The sequence below is a fragment of the Oreochromis aureus genome, linkage group 10, assembly GCF_013358895.1.
Source record: "Oreochromis aureus strain Israel breed Guangdong linkage group 10, ZZ_aureus, whole genome shotgun sequence".
Taxonomy (NCBI): domain Eukaryota; kingdom Metazoa; phylum Chordata; class Actinopteri; order Cichliformes; family Cichlidae; genus Oreochromis; species Oreochromis aureus.
Window position 1 is genome coordinate 673,415 of NC_052951.1, and position 16,595 is coordinate 690,009.

General features: G+C 42.4%; 1 protein-coding gene across 1 annotated transcript in view; it reads right to left on the reverse strand.

The window, feature by feature from the left end:
- LOC116316875 (CXADR-like membrane protein) overlaps positions 1-16,595 on the reverse strand; it is a 28,572-nt gene that overhangs the window by 4,797 nt on the left and 7,180 nt on the right. The window contains exons 3-4 of the mRNA XM_039618737.1: positions 8,988-9,110; positions 2,243-2,381 (exon numbers count right to left, since the gene is read on the reverse strand). Coding sequence (XP_039474671.1) covers positions 2,243-2,381; positions 8,988-9,110 — 262 coding nt within the window. The remainder of the gene's footprint in view (positions 1-2,242; positions 2,382-8,987; positions 9,111-16,595) is intronic.

A 16,595-nucleotide genomic window follows, 5' to 3' on the forward strand; every position in this document is an offset into this window, starting at 1 on the left:
AAGCCTCACTCTATCCGCCTTGGTGCAGCTGCTGTACCATACCGTGATGCAGTAGGTTAGCAGGCTCTCAATGGATGAGCAGTAGAAGGTCAGCAGCAGGTCGGAGTTCAGCTTGTACTTTCTGAGGACTCTCAGGAAGTGCAGCCGCTGTTGGGCCTTCTTGACGACCGCTGAGATGTTGTCTGTCCAGGAGATGTCAGCAGAGATGAGGACACCAAGGAACCAGAAGGTGTGGACCCTCTCCACACACTCCCCGTTGATGTAGAGGGGGGCCAAGTCAGTGCTGTGTCTCCTGAAGTCAACAATGAGCTCTTTGGTTTTCTTAGTGTTCAGTGTCAGGTTGTTTTCTGAACACCAGGCTGCCAACTTCAGGACTTCCTCTCTGTAGTCTGCCTCCTCTCCCTTCGAGATGAGTCCGACTACCGTGGTGTCATCAGCAAACTTGATGATGAGAGTGTTGTTGTGGGTCGAACTGCAGTCGTGGGTGTAGAGAGAATACAGGAGGGGGCTCAGCACACAGCCCTGTGGGGAGCCGGTGCTCAGTGTGCGAATGGAGGAGAGATGAGGGCCGAGTCTCACAGTCTGGGGCCGGTTTGTGAGAAAGTCCTTTATCCAGGCACATGTGAGAGGAGGGAGGCCAAGAGTGACCAGTTTGTTGATGAGGATGTCCGGGATGATTGTATTAAAGGCTGAGCTGTAGTCCACAAAGAGCATTCGGACGTAGCTCTGCCGCTGCTCTGGGTGACTCAGCACAGAGTGGAGGTCATCTGTGGATCTGTTTGCGCGGTATGCAAACTGGTGGGGGTCGAATTCTGGGGGGAGGTAATCCTTGGTGTGCTGAAGGACTAGTCTCTCAAAGCATTTCATGATTACCGGTGTGAGGGCCACAGGGCGGTAATCATTCAGGCTGGTGATGGGAGACTTCTTCGGCACTGGGATGATTGTGGCTGATTTTAGACAGGATGGGATGGCTGCCTGATCCAGTGAGAGGTTGAAGAGTCTGGTGAAGATGAGGGTGAGTTGGTGTGCGCATGCTCTTAGTACCTTGCCAGGTACTCCGTCTGGACCGGCCACCTTCCTGGGGTTCACTGCTAGGAGCACACGTCTGACATCGTGCTCCGTTACAGTGAGTGGAGCGGTGCAGGAACCAGGTGAGGGTGAGGATGAGGATGGGAGCAGGGCTGAGGCAGATGAGTGTTGCTGTTGTGGTGTTTCAAAGTGGGCGAAGAAGCTGTTTATTTCCTCTGCCAGCTGCACACTCGGGTTTTCTGTTTTCGCAGTGCTGCCTCTGTTTTTGATGGTGAAGGAAACTGTGCTCACTGACACCTTGACTTTCTTTGCAGTTTCTCTGTAGGACAGACCTACATTTATAAGTGTTATGATGGTCTGTCTCTCTTCCATTGTTAATTGCGCTTTTCTCACCATTTTTGTAACAACACACTACTTCCTGCAGTACAGTACTGTTCAAGTGATGCTCACGAGGGTACATCAGTGTGTTCCAATGCTGTTTTTATGCAGACAGAGGGGGTTGGAAGTAATCTAGAAAAGTTGGAACACGTGTAGGAATTAGTAGCACCAGCTCTCAAGTCTTGATCAACCTCGATTGCTGCAGAACAGATTTAAATTGTTAAAACCATGTTGTGTTCCCTGAAAAAGGCCATTTTTCTGAAATGTACATTATTTTTTAGTGTTGGGTAACCTTACCTTTTTTTTTAACCTCTGGCAGTTCAACACTTACCTTTGTTCCATTTCATGCTATTCATTGGATTTGAACGACTTGAATTGCAATAAATAACTGGAAAAATTAGAGTGTTCTAAGTCTTCTGACCAGTAGTGTATACCTTCAACTTTCTTGTTCTGTAACTGGTTAATTAGTAGAAAAATTCCACAACAGTCTGAATTATTGCAATTCAAACTAATACAATCAGTTTGTATAAAAAGTGAGAAAAAGTAACTGCTGTTATAACCAATACAGCCATAAATTGAAACTATCATTTTGGGATTCATCTATTTGAAGTTTTTATTTCATGCAGAAACATTGATGGATCAGAAAGGCAGTCCTAAAGGTATACAGGTTATACATATATTTCAATGATTCTGGTAATGAGATGGGTGAAACGATTAAATGAATGATTGTATAACACGCAGCAATTATATTTATATATTGAATAAAACTGTAAAAGTAAAGTTTTTTGTCATGGGTAGTTATCATGTGCAAAGAAATATTCTCAGCCTTGTCTACCTGATTTCATTGGGCGTCTCCTCTTCATTTTTTTTCATGTCCTTTTTGCAGAATACCAACCAGATGATGAGTAAGATAAGCAGAATGGCGAAGGACACACCAACCACTACACCTGCTACCACACCAATTCCCTTCACATCTACCAAAAATAACAAAAAACATTGATGTAAGACACACTATTATGTTATTGCTACAACCACCAATGCATCAAATTCACCACTGCTATTTTTCAGTTCCATGCAAGTTTCAATAAAATACTTGTCTACCCGTCTTTATCATTTTCAAAAACCTATATAACACACACAGTATTAAAAAGCTAAAGCCAGATTTCAAAAAACCAAAAAAAAAACCCACTAATTTATCCATTCAGCAATTATATATTATAGCTAAACTATACAATAATTGAACCTTGAAAATCAATACATTTTAAATTGTACTTATAATTGCAAAATAAAATTGTTTTAAATAATGCTATTCCAGAAGTTCCAAGTTGTCGACTATAGTATTGTGCGAAAGTCTTGAGTCACCACTTTTTATTTTTCTTGAAAAATTGGAAATATATTCAGTGATTTACTGAAGTATTTGCAAATATAAATGCAAATACTTATTCTAAGGGGTGGTTGTGGCTCAGAAGGAAGAGTGCATTGTCTACCAATTGGAAAGTTTGTACTTTGTTAAAGGCCTGCCGCTAATTTTGTCTTCCACTTGTCCAGTTTCCCTCAAATTAAGGACACATGGCACACCATATTGAGCTGTAAAAGATTTTTGGCTGTCTTTTGAAATCACCTTGTTGTTGATTCAAGGTGTGTTTTGCACCAGGCTGCTAGTAACAAGGTGTCTAAAGATTCAATTTAAAACGGGTTCTTTGATAGATTGTTTGGCTGGCACTGGTTCATCCCTTGAGTAGGGTGCATTTTTTTTATACTTGAATGATTCAGCATAAAACACAAAGGCTCAAAAAATATTACAGAGGTATGCTCTCTTCCATTTGCACAATATCTAAAATTTAAAAAAAAAAAAAATCCAGTCTTAAAATGATGCCAAAAATCCTGTTTATCCAGTTAGATCTTCTAGACTGGATTACTCTAGTTTATTATTATCAGGTTGTTCAAAAAACCGACTTAAAAGCCGTCACATGATCTAAAATGCTGCAGCAGGAGTACTGACAGCGACTAGAAAGAGAGAGCAGATTTCTCCTATATTGTCTGTGAGCTTGGAAAAGAAAGAAAATGGACTTTTTTAAGTTTCTTGAAGACACTTCACCTCTCATCTGAAAAGCTTCTTCAGTTCTAAAACCAAATGGTGGAAAGTCTCAGATATTTAAACCCTAGTGGGGGTTGTCCATTAAGAAGGTCATTGAACCACTGTTGATGACCTTGTCACATGAGCCAAGATGTTAAAAAAGCTGTAAGTCATTAACAGCAGAGTTCATCAGCAGAACAAACCTTCCCTCACCCTATCTTGTGACCCATTGAGATCAACTGATGCAAGATGTGAGTAGGGCTTGAGGCACCTTGGGAAGGGATCTCAAAACTGCATTGTAGGTGGCAAGCAGATGGTGTGATAAGCCACCTACTCTGTTGAAAGATGGCTGTTCACAGTGGACATAGAAGGCCTCTTTCACTTCTCTCTCAAACTATCTGTCTTCTCTGTCTAAAATGTGAACACTGACATCCTTGAAAGAGTGATCTTTATCCTTTAGATTGGGGTGTCCAAATCCAGGCCTTGAAGGCCGGTGTCCTGCAGGTTTAGGATCTCACCCTGGGTCAACACTCCTGAATCAAATGATTAGGTCATTACCAGGCCTCTGGAGAACTTCAAGACATGTTGAGGTCATTTAAATCAGCTGTGTTGGATCAAGGACACATCTAAAACGTGCAGGACACTGGCCCTCGAGGCCTGGAGTTGGACACCCCTGCTTTCGATGCATGTGTGCAGCTGAGTCTTTTCCTGTTGAGGTGGCTCTTGTATGTTGTGGCATGCATTTATGGAGTGGCTGCTTGGTTTCTCCAATGCAGAAGTCTGACTACTCACACACTGCACTGCACAGGAAACACTATGTTGTTTTTTCCTTGGGATGAACCAGTTTTTGTCCGATTAAGGAGACTATCAACAGGTTAAGGAGACCTGTCACGCCGGGGTGCGCCGGTGTGTGGAAAGAGGTAGACCCAGATGCAGACACGGTGGAGACAAAACGTAGTTTCAAAAAATAAGCGAGCCTTTATTGGCAGATGGCAAAAGAAAGACCAGCCACTCGGGAAACTAAGGTGGCTATTGAACTCTGTATCAAAAGGGCTGAGACACTCAGTGAAAAACTATGACAACTAAGAACACTGAGCAACTAGAAAACACAGAGAACCAATAGAGCAAACCTAAGTAAACTGTGGTGAGGTTAACAGACGATCCGACACTGACTGAGGGGAACACACAGACTAAATACACATGAGGAATAATCAAGGGGAGTCGGATCACATGGGAAACACGGCTGACAACAATTAACATAATGACAGGACACGTGAAACTAAATACAATAAACACAACACACCAAGCTCTTTCAAAATAAAACAGGAAACATAAGACACGGCCATGACTTGAATCTTACAACCAAGGAAAACTTAGACACAAAACATGGCAGAATGAAACTAAATAAGCTGAAATGAAAACTAGACTAAAAAGAATAACAAAACACCAAAAAAGATAGATAAGATAAGATAAGATAAGATAATTCTTTATTGTCATTGCACAGTCATACATAGTACAGTAGTACAATGAAATTGGAAAAACTGTCCTACGTCGGTACTACATATAACACAACACGACACGATATGACACATCGCAACGCAACACAAACAACACAACACGGTATATTAACTTAGAAATAAAAAAGAAGAATAAGTGTTATGTGTATTGCACACTGTTATTATTGCACATTAATTATTATTGCACCTTGTTATAAATATAAATATTATTATTGTTATTGTTTTAAACATTGTTACCTCCCCCTAAAAAAAGTCCAGGCAGGTAGCCAATCAGGTCAGCTATTTGCATTGATTAGGGCTGTTGCCCTGTTGTAAAAGCTTTCCCTGAGTCTGTTTGTTCGGGACCTCAGCAGCCTGAACCTCCTGCCAGACGGCAGCAGCTTAAACCCGGTGTCCTGGGTGTGTACAGTCTCGTAGGATGCTGCGTGCCCTCTTGAGACAGCGAGTGCTGTACAGGTCCTTCAGGGAGGGAAGAGGATGTCCAATGATTTTTTGGGCCATATTGATGACCCTCTGGAGTGCCTTTCTGTGTGCTGTGGTGCAGCTGGAGAACCATACACCGATGCAATATGTCAGCACACTTTCAATGGAGCAGCGGTAGAAGACGGTCAGCAGCTCCTTCTTCAGGTCCATTTTTCTGAGGATTCTCAGAAAGTGGAGACGCTGTTGGGCCTTCTTTAAGACCGCAGAGGTGTTAGAGCTCCATTGGAGGTCTGTGTCTATGTGCACACCCAGAAACTTGAAACTGGAGACCCTTTCCACGCACTCCCCGTTGATGCTGACAGGCTGCAGCTCGGACTTCCTCCTTCTGAAGTCAACTACCAGTTCTCAACATACTGGGTCGCATGACCCAGGGCCGTGACAGAGACCATCACTTCATTATTGATTCTCAAAAATGACGTGCTGTACAGAACCAGTACTAAACATGAGCTGTGCCTACTAACTAAAGAAGCTAAGGGCACTCAATGAACACCTGGCAGCACAAATAACTGGGCTGCTTACAACCTTTTCTCACTTGGACTTGTTAATACAGAGCAGAACAAACCTGATCTTGAAGGAGTATGACAATTACCTGCCTCTCTACAACAAAGAAGCCCCTCTCAGGCTTCATACCCACCAAGCTAAGTAGACATGTGAGTCAAAACATGAGTACAGTTCAGAATGACACCGGAAATAACAACAGAAGACCAAAACACCAGCTCCTGATTGATGGAAGAGTAGACTAGAATTCTAAGACCAACCTGCGTACTGCCTAAAATCACCACAAGAAACACTTTAACTCACAGGTATAGGAGTGCTTGGCACTATACAAGGCTTAAAGTACACTAGTAATGTTCCTTAGGAACTCAGTGCACTGGAAGACAATACTGGAGACCAGAGATAGGCAGTAACGCGTAATCCAATTACTTTTTAATGTAAGGGATTACTATTGCAAAAAAGTAATTAGATTACTGTTACTTTCCCATAAGCACGCTGCGTTACTGCATTACTAAACCGTGATTTTGTTTGTGAGAGCATCTCATGACAATCACGTAAGAGAGTGCGACGTCCATGGTAGCAACAGACACGTGTGTACATTGTTAAGGGTTCAGAAATTGAGGAGGAAGACCAAAAATAATGACCACTGATCCGGCCGGGTGCAATTAGACGAAGATTTTAATGAATATACATGTGGAGTCCAACACTGTGCAGATTCAGTGTTGAACTGTCTTACAATAGTCAGAACAAAGACTTTATAGGGGTGAAATAGTACAGCCCCCCTTCTGTTGCCAGGCAGATCCAGTACAGCATACGTCAATCCAAAACCGCAACCGTTCAGTCAACCCTTGACACAGTTTAAAGAACACTGTCTTCGGCTCGACCCCAGGTGCTTCCCCCAGCTTCGGTGTCGCTTATCTCTGGGACATCTGGTGTACTTCCTGGAACAGACTAACACGTACGCACCCCAACTTTGCAGTTACAGCAAAACACATCTTAACTTCTTACCTACTAAATGAGTCTACTTATATGTATATGTATGTGTGTGTCAGCTTCTGCTGCCCTTTATTTCACCCTTCACTTCCTCAGCTAAACCTTGTAACCTTTCCACCAGACAGAAGGCCAGCACGTACACAACTGAAACTATGTGTGTGTATGTGTGTCTCGTCCTTAAATGCTCTCTCAACTCACCCGTTGCACTTCTGACCTTTTACCAGAACAGAGGCTCATCCTTACATGTAATAACCTAACTGGAACTATATATGTAATCTACTGAATAAATGTTTTAATCAAGAGCCTCTACTGAAAGCTTAATCCAAAGATATAAATGCATAATAAAATAACCTGCTCTTAGCTTGCACTTAGACTCTGCTTTCGGTTTCACTTCCTGCAAAGCATGTAACTTCAAAAATATGTAACTTCCTGTCTTATTTTGGCACAGAGTTACTCTTTCACACTGCAGTCTGCATATAAACATTTAAGATTATAGATTCAACTCAACAGTTTAAAGTGGTTCTTACTGGACTTGTAATAAAAACTTACTTGGGTACCAATATGTTTAAACATCTAAATGCAATATCAATATTAATAATTAATGGAATAGTAATAATGATCATAAAAATAGCAGCAAATAATAGCAGCATAATATCTTACTACTCCTGACAACATCAATAATAGAAAACATGGAGCACGGGATAGAGCAGCACCATGCACCACGAATTACTTTTTTCAAGTAACTTGAACAACACTGCTGGAGACCAACTCCAGGCTACTGCACAAGCCACTGTCAAGTGTGTAATACACGTAGGACAAATATGTCCCACAGATGACAGTGCTGACTCAAAGTCAGAGAGAGTACTGGGAGAGTAGTTTATGTCTTGTACCAGAACATTTCCCATGACAATGTGGCCACTCAGGGTTTTTATTATGTTCAAATTAAAAGAGCTGAATTGCTAGTGGTATGAGGAAAAGAATGGATTGGTACAGCAGATCCGGGAAAGTACTGACAAGCGCTTAAGTTGTTCCACCTTTTGCTCATTTTGCAGCCATATTCACAATGGATGAAATTCATTTTTTACCTCAAATATCTACACACAATATCTCATGATAAAAAAGGGAAAATATAACATGTACATAGGTATTCACAGCCTTTGCACCTATAAAAAGGCTATGAATACTTACTTGAAAAGACTTAAAAACTTTTGAGGCCTCAAGTCGAGGATTTTTAACCCCCCATTTCTTGTTTCTTCCCATAGTTATTCCCTCATTGTCTTCAGTTGTGTTTTGATCCCTGTCTGCTCCAGTCTGCACGCCAAATGTCCTTGGGCAAGATACTAACCCCATGTTGCTCTCTGAAGTAGGATTTAGATAGAAAGCATTTACATATACAGTGCTTTTTTATGCTCTTTCTAAGAATAAGTCCATTTGCATTACATTAAAGTTCGAGGGAGGCTTTGTCACTAACTTTGGATCGAGCCAGTGCCCCCTAGACAAAACCACTAATGCAAGGTGCTAGGGTGAACCAATGCACCACCTTTCCACTCAGAATCAACAAAAAAAACGCTATCGTATATGGAGTCTAGTGTTAATTGATGGATCTGATCAATAATGAGTGTAGAAAGCCCCTTCAAGTGTGAGTTTACAATGCAATGTATTATTTTGAACTATAGAGAAAAGACCCATCCACTTCAACAAATTTTATCCATATTTTTGCTAAAAGAAAAATGATCAGTGATTTCAGGAAAATAACTGAGATTCCACTTAAGAAGCAGTGAACTTAAGGTTGAGAAGCACAGACAGACCACAAATTTTGAGAGATGTTGTGATCTGCAACTTAAAAGAATGTCACTTTCACCTACAGTTTCACTATAGCACTGCAGGCAGTGTGTACGAAAATAAATTGCAGATGAGCTCTACAATGACATGAAGAGGGGAAAAGCATTTTATTCTGCAAATCAAAAGCAACAATTTTTAACTTATTCAGTGTTCAAAAAAAGTTCTTCACTCACAGTGTATCTTGACTTCCACTGTACAGCTCTCTTCTCCCACATCATTGCTGGCTGTGCATTTGTAGAGTCCGGCATTGTCCTTGGTCAAATTCCTCAATGCCACAATCTCTGGGGTTTTGAAATCTGATGTACCAAGAATGACAAGACAGCATCTAAGTGTGCACTACTGTTTTATGGTGTTGTTAAAGAGTTGATTTCTATTGAAATAAATGTACCCAAAGATGAGTTAACATAAAGAAATAGCCATAGCCATTGTAAAATTCTTTGCTGTTTTTAAAAAGTAAATACTTTTGACAGATTCTTTATGCAAGCTAAAGGTATTTGGAAAAGATAAAAGGAGAACAGAATAACTTAGATTAGTCAGAAGTCCTCATTTCTTTAAGAGCTGAAACATGACTATAGAGTAAAACGAGTATGTAATCGGTTCTGTTTGTTTTGTCTTTATGTTAGCATGCACAGCATCTAGTGTCCACAGTTTAGCATTTTTCAGATTTTGTATCATGGTGGATTTTTTTGAAAATTGGTTTAAGGTCAATAACACCAAATGTGAAAATCATTAAACACTTTATGTTACCTGCAATTTTTTATAGATCATCTTCAAATTCCAGAACAATACACTTGACCTTGGGGGACATGAGTACCGAGGTTGGATAAGCAAAGGTCAAAGTTGACCAGATCGAGATATATATATTGTCGGCATGGAGAGCGCTGTACAACACGCTTTTAATTTTTTCATTATGATGCCCTACCACATCATAATGATGTGGGTTTTTTGTTCTTTCTTGCTTTGTTTCAAGGTTTAAATTTTTTGTTTTAAAAAGCCCTAGGTACATCTGATAGACTTACCTATCAGGGTCAGTGGAGGCAGCTTGTCTACATATTTGCCTTCGTCCAGTACTTTTTCCCATTTGTAATGGATAGGATCAGAGCCATCAGTGGACTTGCAGCTCATCTTAACATCACTGCCTTCCAAGAATTTGCCCTCCATCCAGCACTGTGGCCTAGATGGCTTCACTGTGGACAGACAGTCAGACAGATACACAGACAATCTCAAAATGCTATTGAGTCATGTGGCAGGGTGTGGTTTGTGGCTCAGCTGCAGGGGAGGGGTGGAGCAGAGGGTTCAGGGCTCAGGTGTGAGGCTGACTCGGACCTGAGCTCCATCATCTAGTCATGCCTCCTCGATAAAAGATGTGCTGGGACCTGAGGTGGGACCTAGGGCTACAAGCAGGGCAGATGAAAAGTTGTCCAGTGAAAAACAGTGCAAATAAAAACATGTGCAACTGCAAACGCTGTTGGCGGGTACATCATTTCCACAGTGGTGCCGAAACCCAGCGCCTCCAGTGGCAGAACCACGACCGGCCCAGCAAGTGGAGGCGCTGGCCTGGATGGTGGCTGAGCTGGCGGCTATGCAGCGGGAGCAGGAGGTGGTGTTTAGCCACCAGCTGGAACAGCTGCAGGACCTATCTGAGCACTGGATGGGGCTTTGGGGAAGTTTGTTAGCTTGGGCTGGCCCCCGCCAGTGTCCCTCTACTGTACGGGGGAGGGAGACGACCCCCCATGCCTTCCTGGAGGTCTTTCGGGCCAACCAATTGTGTATCATTGGTTGGAGGAGGAGTAGGCGCTGATTCTGCTCCCACTGCTGTCTGGCAAAGCCCATGCAGGGGTTCTCAACCTGCCCGCGTGTGAGCAGCAGCTTCACAGATGTTCAACAGGGCCTCGCACCACAGGACTATCGCTGGCAGTTCTGGGAGGGTCGGATGGGGCCGGAGGACTAACCTTGCATCATGGAGCAGGAGATCCTGGAACTGTTCATTGCGGGCTGCCCATGGAGACCACAGGATGGATCTGCTGCCATCGCCCAGGCAGCTTATTTATCTCTGCACGACTGGGGAAGGCGGCAGGGCAGCCCCCTATGCCACCTAGTAGCTGGCCTGTTCCAGCTCCAAGGAGGAGGCTCCGGGATGCTTCACCACCACGGCTTGCAGCCTCAGAACAGCAGCTGCATCTAAACACACACTCGCAGAGAGGTGAGTTGGGGCTGGAGGTGCCAAATTCCACCATTCCTGCTGCCTTCCATTGTGATGACCATCTCACAGAGGCCCATAGAGCGGATGTTGCTGCATTGCAACAGCATTTTGCAGAGATGTTCTCCTCCCTGCCTGGCTGTACTTCACTCATTGAACACCATTTTGAAACTGTCCACTGTCTCTCTGCAAGTCCCAGCTGCTACAGAAACTGTGCCCACTCACCGGGAGCTATGTTCGATCGTCACTGGCCCTTCGACATCTTCCTTTGGTGTCAGGTCTACCAAACTTTGGTTTGCCAGGGGGATTGTTGAAGGTGTAATTGTTGGGAATCAGATCATTCACAAATATCCCATAGTGTCAGTGAAAATTAAATACACCCTTTAATTTTGAGAACAGACTGATCTAGCTTTAGTAAGTTAATGGGGAAATGTGTAGGGCTGCGTTCACAACCTTTAGGAACGTGTGATGTTTGAACGCACTGGCATTGACATCATCACGCCATTTCACTGGAGTACGCAGGGATATCGCTTTGATTAGTTCTGGTGGATTATGCAATGAGTGTGCCAAAGGCACAGTTTCTCAGCTTACTGAAAGGGATACTGACTGACTAGGCCACCTCATTTATGTCTTGTATTTTAAAGGACCTAGATGAGTAGTTGGGCATTAAGTTGATTCAAACCAGTGTCTATCACCTGCAGACCCACAGGTTGGTGGAACAGCTGAATAAGGCCTTGAAGTCCATGATTCATAAGTTTATTTATGAGCAAGAAAGTAATTGGCTGGCTAGACCCTCTGTCGTTTGCAGAGTAGGACGTGCCCCAGGCCTCAACGGGATTATTTCCCTTTGAGCTCAGCCCAGGGAAAAGTGAAATTCACTATCTTCTGCACTAAAGAGCAAAGCTTCACACTTGAACCCAGAATTGAATTCAAAATCCTGCTTCTCACATACAAGGTAATAATGACCTTATAGTTCCATATCACCCCATTAGAGCACTGCAGGCTTACTTGTTGTTCCTAGAGTATTTAAAAGTAGAATGGGAAGCAGAGCCTTCAGTTTTCAGGCCTCTCTTCTGTGGAACCAGCTTCCAGTTTGGATTCAGGAGACAGACACTGTTGAGGTGGCTCTTGTATGTTGTGGCATGCATTTATGGAGTGGCTGCTTGGTTTCTCCAATGCAGAAGTCTGACTACTCACACACTGCACTGCACAGGAAACACTATGTTGTTTTTTCCTTGGGATGAACCAGTTTTTGTCCGATTAAGGAGACTATCAACAGGTTAAGGAGACCATCACTTCATTATTGATTCTCAAAAATGACGTGCTGTACAGAACCAGTACTAAACATGAGCTGTGCCTACTAACTAAAGAAGCTAAGGGCACTCAATGAACACCTGGCAGCACAAATAACTGGGCTGCTTACAACCTTTTCTCACTTGGACTTGTTAATACAGAGCAGAACAAACCTGATCTTGAAGGAGTATGACAATTACCTGCCTCTCTACAACAAAGAAGCCCCTCTCAGGCTTCATACCCACCAAGCTAAGTAGACATGTGAGTCAAAACATGAGTACAGTTCAGAATGACACCGGAAATAACAACAGAAGACCAAAACACCAGCTCCTGATTGATGGAAGAGTAGACTAGAATTCTAAGACCAACCTGCGTACTGCCTAAAATCACCACAAGAAACACTTTAACTCACAGGTATAGGAGTGCTTGGCACTATACAAGGCTTAAAGTACACTAGTAATGTTCCTTAGGAACTCAGTGCACTGGAAGACAATACTGGAGACCAGAGATAGGCAGTAACGCGTAATCCAATTACTTTTTAATGTAAGGGATTACTATTGCAAAAAAGTAATTAGATTACTGTTACTTTCCCATAAGCACGCTGCGTTACTGCATTACTAAACCGTGATTTTGTTTGTGAGAGCATCTCATGACAATGACGTAAGAGAGTGCGACGTCCATGGTAGCAACAGACACGTGTGTACATCAACAATAGAAAACATAGAGCGCAGGATAGAGCAGCACCATGCAGCATTTAATGCTTGGAAATACCAACATTACTTTGAATTTGACTCTTTAAAAAGTGACTAACGAATTAGAGCACCAGCTTCCAGTTTGGATTCAGGAGACAGACACTATCTCTACTTTTAAGATTAGGCTTAAAACCTTCCTTTTTGCTAAAGCATATAGTTAGGGCTGGACCAGGTGACCCTGAATCCTCCCTTAGTTGTGCTGCAATAGGTGTAGGCTTCTGGGGGATTCCCATGATGCACTGGGTGTTTTCTCTTCACTCACTATGTGTTAATAGACCTCTCTGCACTGAATCATACTTGTTATTAATCTCTGGCTCTCTTCCACAGCATGTCTTTATCCTGTCTTCCTTCTGTCATCCCAACCGGTCGCGGCAGATGGCCCCGCCTCTCACTGAGCCTGGTTCTGCCGCAGGTTTCTCCCTCTTAAAAGGGAGTTTTTCCTTCCCACTGTCACCAAAGTGCTTGCTCATAGGGGGTCATATGATTGTTGGGCTTTTCTCTGTATGTATTATTCTAGGTTCTACCTTACAATATAAAGCGCTTTAAGGCGACTGTTGTTGTGATTTGGCGCTGTATAATTAAAATGAATTGCATTGAATCCAATGCACAGAAGTGTATAGACCCATCTTTCCTCACCATAAGACCTATGGGGCTCCACTAGACACCGTGTGACACTTCTGTCACTCCCATCTCGAGCCTAGCAGCTGATTCTTTCTCATCTATTTGTCTAGTTATCACAAAAGAGTGAGGATGGAGTAGTGGAACCTACACCGATATTTCAAAATAGTCAGGTTGATTGAAGTCTTGTTGTCCTATGCAACATACACATCTCTGGACTGCTACCAGGCCTGCCACATAATCTTAATCATCAGGCAAAGGTGAAAAATTGTTTTTTCAATATCCTTGTCATTTCCCAGGCTGTTGTCTTCACTCCTCAAGTCCAATATCTTGTTTGTTGCTGGCTCTATGTACTGTAGGCATTTCAATTTCCATTTTTAATTTCAAACCTGTGGTTGTATTTCTACTTCTTTGCCCGGGCCAAGTTAGGGTTACCTAGAACCTTCTGTTGCTTCTTGGTCACCACATGGTCTCGGGGATCTGCTTTGTATCAGGGGAATTATGCGTGGCTTGCTGCCTCCCTCAAGTCCCCAACAATGTCTTTTGATTCAACATCTAGAGAGTTCCTGATTATATTAGGAATGGGTACCACCTCACCTCAAGATTCAGCCACACCTACTTCCAGTGATGGCCAATCCATCTGACTTTGGCAATGGCATGATTCCAGAAGACAGCAATTCCTCTCATGCTAGAAGATACTTGAGTCACATTGGCCGCACAATGCACATCTAGATATGAATGGGTTATTCTCCTTCAGTGACTAATTCCAGCCAAGTGGCCTACCTACCTCTATACCACTTTTTGTTATGGCTGGCTGTAGTCCTTGGTAATCCAGATACCAGTGATTCCAACCTCTTCTGAGTTACTCTTAGGTGTGAGTCCTGATTTTTGAAGATGTAGTGATATCCACTCCATTCACGTATCTTTACTTCCTGATTTATGCAAGGAATGTTAGTCCATATCACATAGTTTCCAGTCAAATCCTAACATACAACCCACCAAAATGGATGAACAGCCCCTTTAGTTCCTGGTTTGGTTTGTTGGCCACTTTGATTCCTGGTTCCTTCTACCTTGGAATAGGCTAAACTGCTCTGCATTTACCTGGACATCCCTCTTCTTTAACAAAATTGTCTGCAGTATGTCAAACTCATCATAACACTGCAGTGTCCTTTTGATGGTCACGTGCCTTTATCCACACTCTCTGCCCTGCATGGAACTGGTCCCACCCAGTCTTTCACGAAAGTGCATTGATTCAGCTCCTCTATTTGGGAGGGGTGACTAGCTGTTGATTATTCATTGCCCTTCCCTTCCAGGGTTTTGGTACTTAACTCTTTTAAATTGGAATTATTTCCAGTTTTTCACCAGTCCAATGGTCCATTTCACAACCCCATTAGTCTGAGGTGTATACAGTGGAGAATAGATCCTCATCACTCATCAGAGTTTTAGTATGTGCTTTTGCTGATAGTACATCAACTCTACACAGAAAGGCCCCATTCAGGAAGTGGAATCGCACTCAGGACATTCTTGCCGTGAGCCAACAGTGCTAATCGCTGCACCACCGTGCTGCCCAGAAATCAGATAAGCAATGGAGATTATTCTAACGTCTATATTTTACTAAATGAATGATAGCCTGATTCTTATTTAGCACTTTTCTACTCTCATTGAGCGCTCAAATCACTTTATACAACATGCCTCACTCATTCACACTCTGAAAGATGCATCAGAAAGCAATTTAGGATTAGTATCTTGCCCACGGATATTTGGCACGGAGACTGTAGCAGTGGAGCAGACTGAACCACCAACCTTCTGATTAGTAGATGACCTGCTCCACCTCCTGAGCTACAGCCACCCTGTCTTTGTGCGCACAGACATGCTCCAGCTTCGATCTTGGCAGATTAGTGTCTGTGTGGCTGCAGGAATATGAAAGATAACAACGCATTATTACACATGATTCTGAATAAAAGAAATGGTACTAAGTGTTGTCATAGCTGAACAGAGAACCATTAATGATTTTGCTGATAGTGAATTATGCTTAGCTGCTTAATTCTGATCTGAATATAATAAATAAAAAAATATCATCTATGTAATGATTCTAATAAGAGGCCTCTCACTTAGATTTCATATGGAGTGGCTTGTTTTTGCAAAGATGACCTTGGAAGTTGTGTGTGCATGTGTTTATGTGGAAAGGATGGGCGGGGCAAGTGAGCGAGTGACACCAAGGAGCCACTAATCTAAAAGAACGTCTGACTTTTAAAATGTGTGATTTAATGAAAGTAATTATTTTATGTTGTGTGATTAGCAAGCACAGAGTTTTGAAGAGAAAAGGTGAAAGAAAGTGTATTTATTTAAATCAAAAAGGGATTCTGAAGAAATACATTTTCATATTAGAATGAGCTAATGATAGATCTAGTTAAAGTAAAATAGCATAAACTAAATGAAAGTATGTTCATATGTGAGTGAATGTTCATACATAATGGAATTTTCTCTGTTTAGATTATTAGAAATAAGGTATGTAATGTAATGAAATGATTTTAAAGTTTAAACTTTTGTTTAAATCATGTATGTGGAGCAGTCAGGTAGAACAAGAGAGGATGATAAGGATGACTGGACATCAGCTGATTGGATGTCACAGTGGGTGAGGCCAGATGTCATTTCAGAAGATGCGACATCCAGAAAGAGAGAGGGGGGGTGGGGGTGTTCAGGTATGAAAGTTGAAAAGAAATAGAGGGTTCTTTCCTTTCAGGTGCCAGAGGGATCAACTGCTGCCCAAACTGTAAACCTGCAAATTGGTTTTGGCTTTTCTCTGCTCATTTTTGACAAGTTAGATTATGGAATAAAGAGGATTTTCCAGTCAACAGTGAACACGGGAATAAATGCAGGAATATTAATGGTAGCTCCTCTATTGATCATGGCAGTTG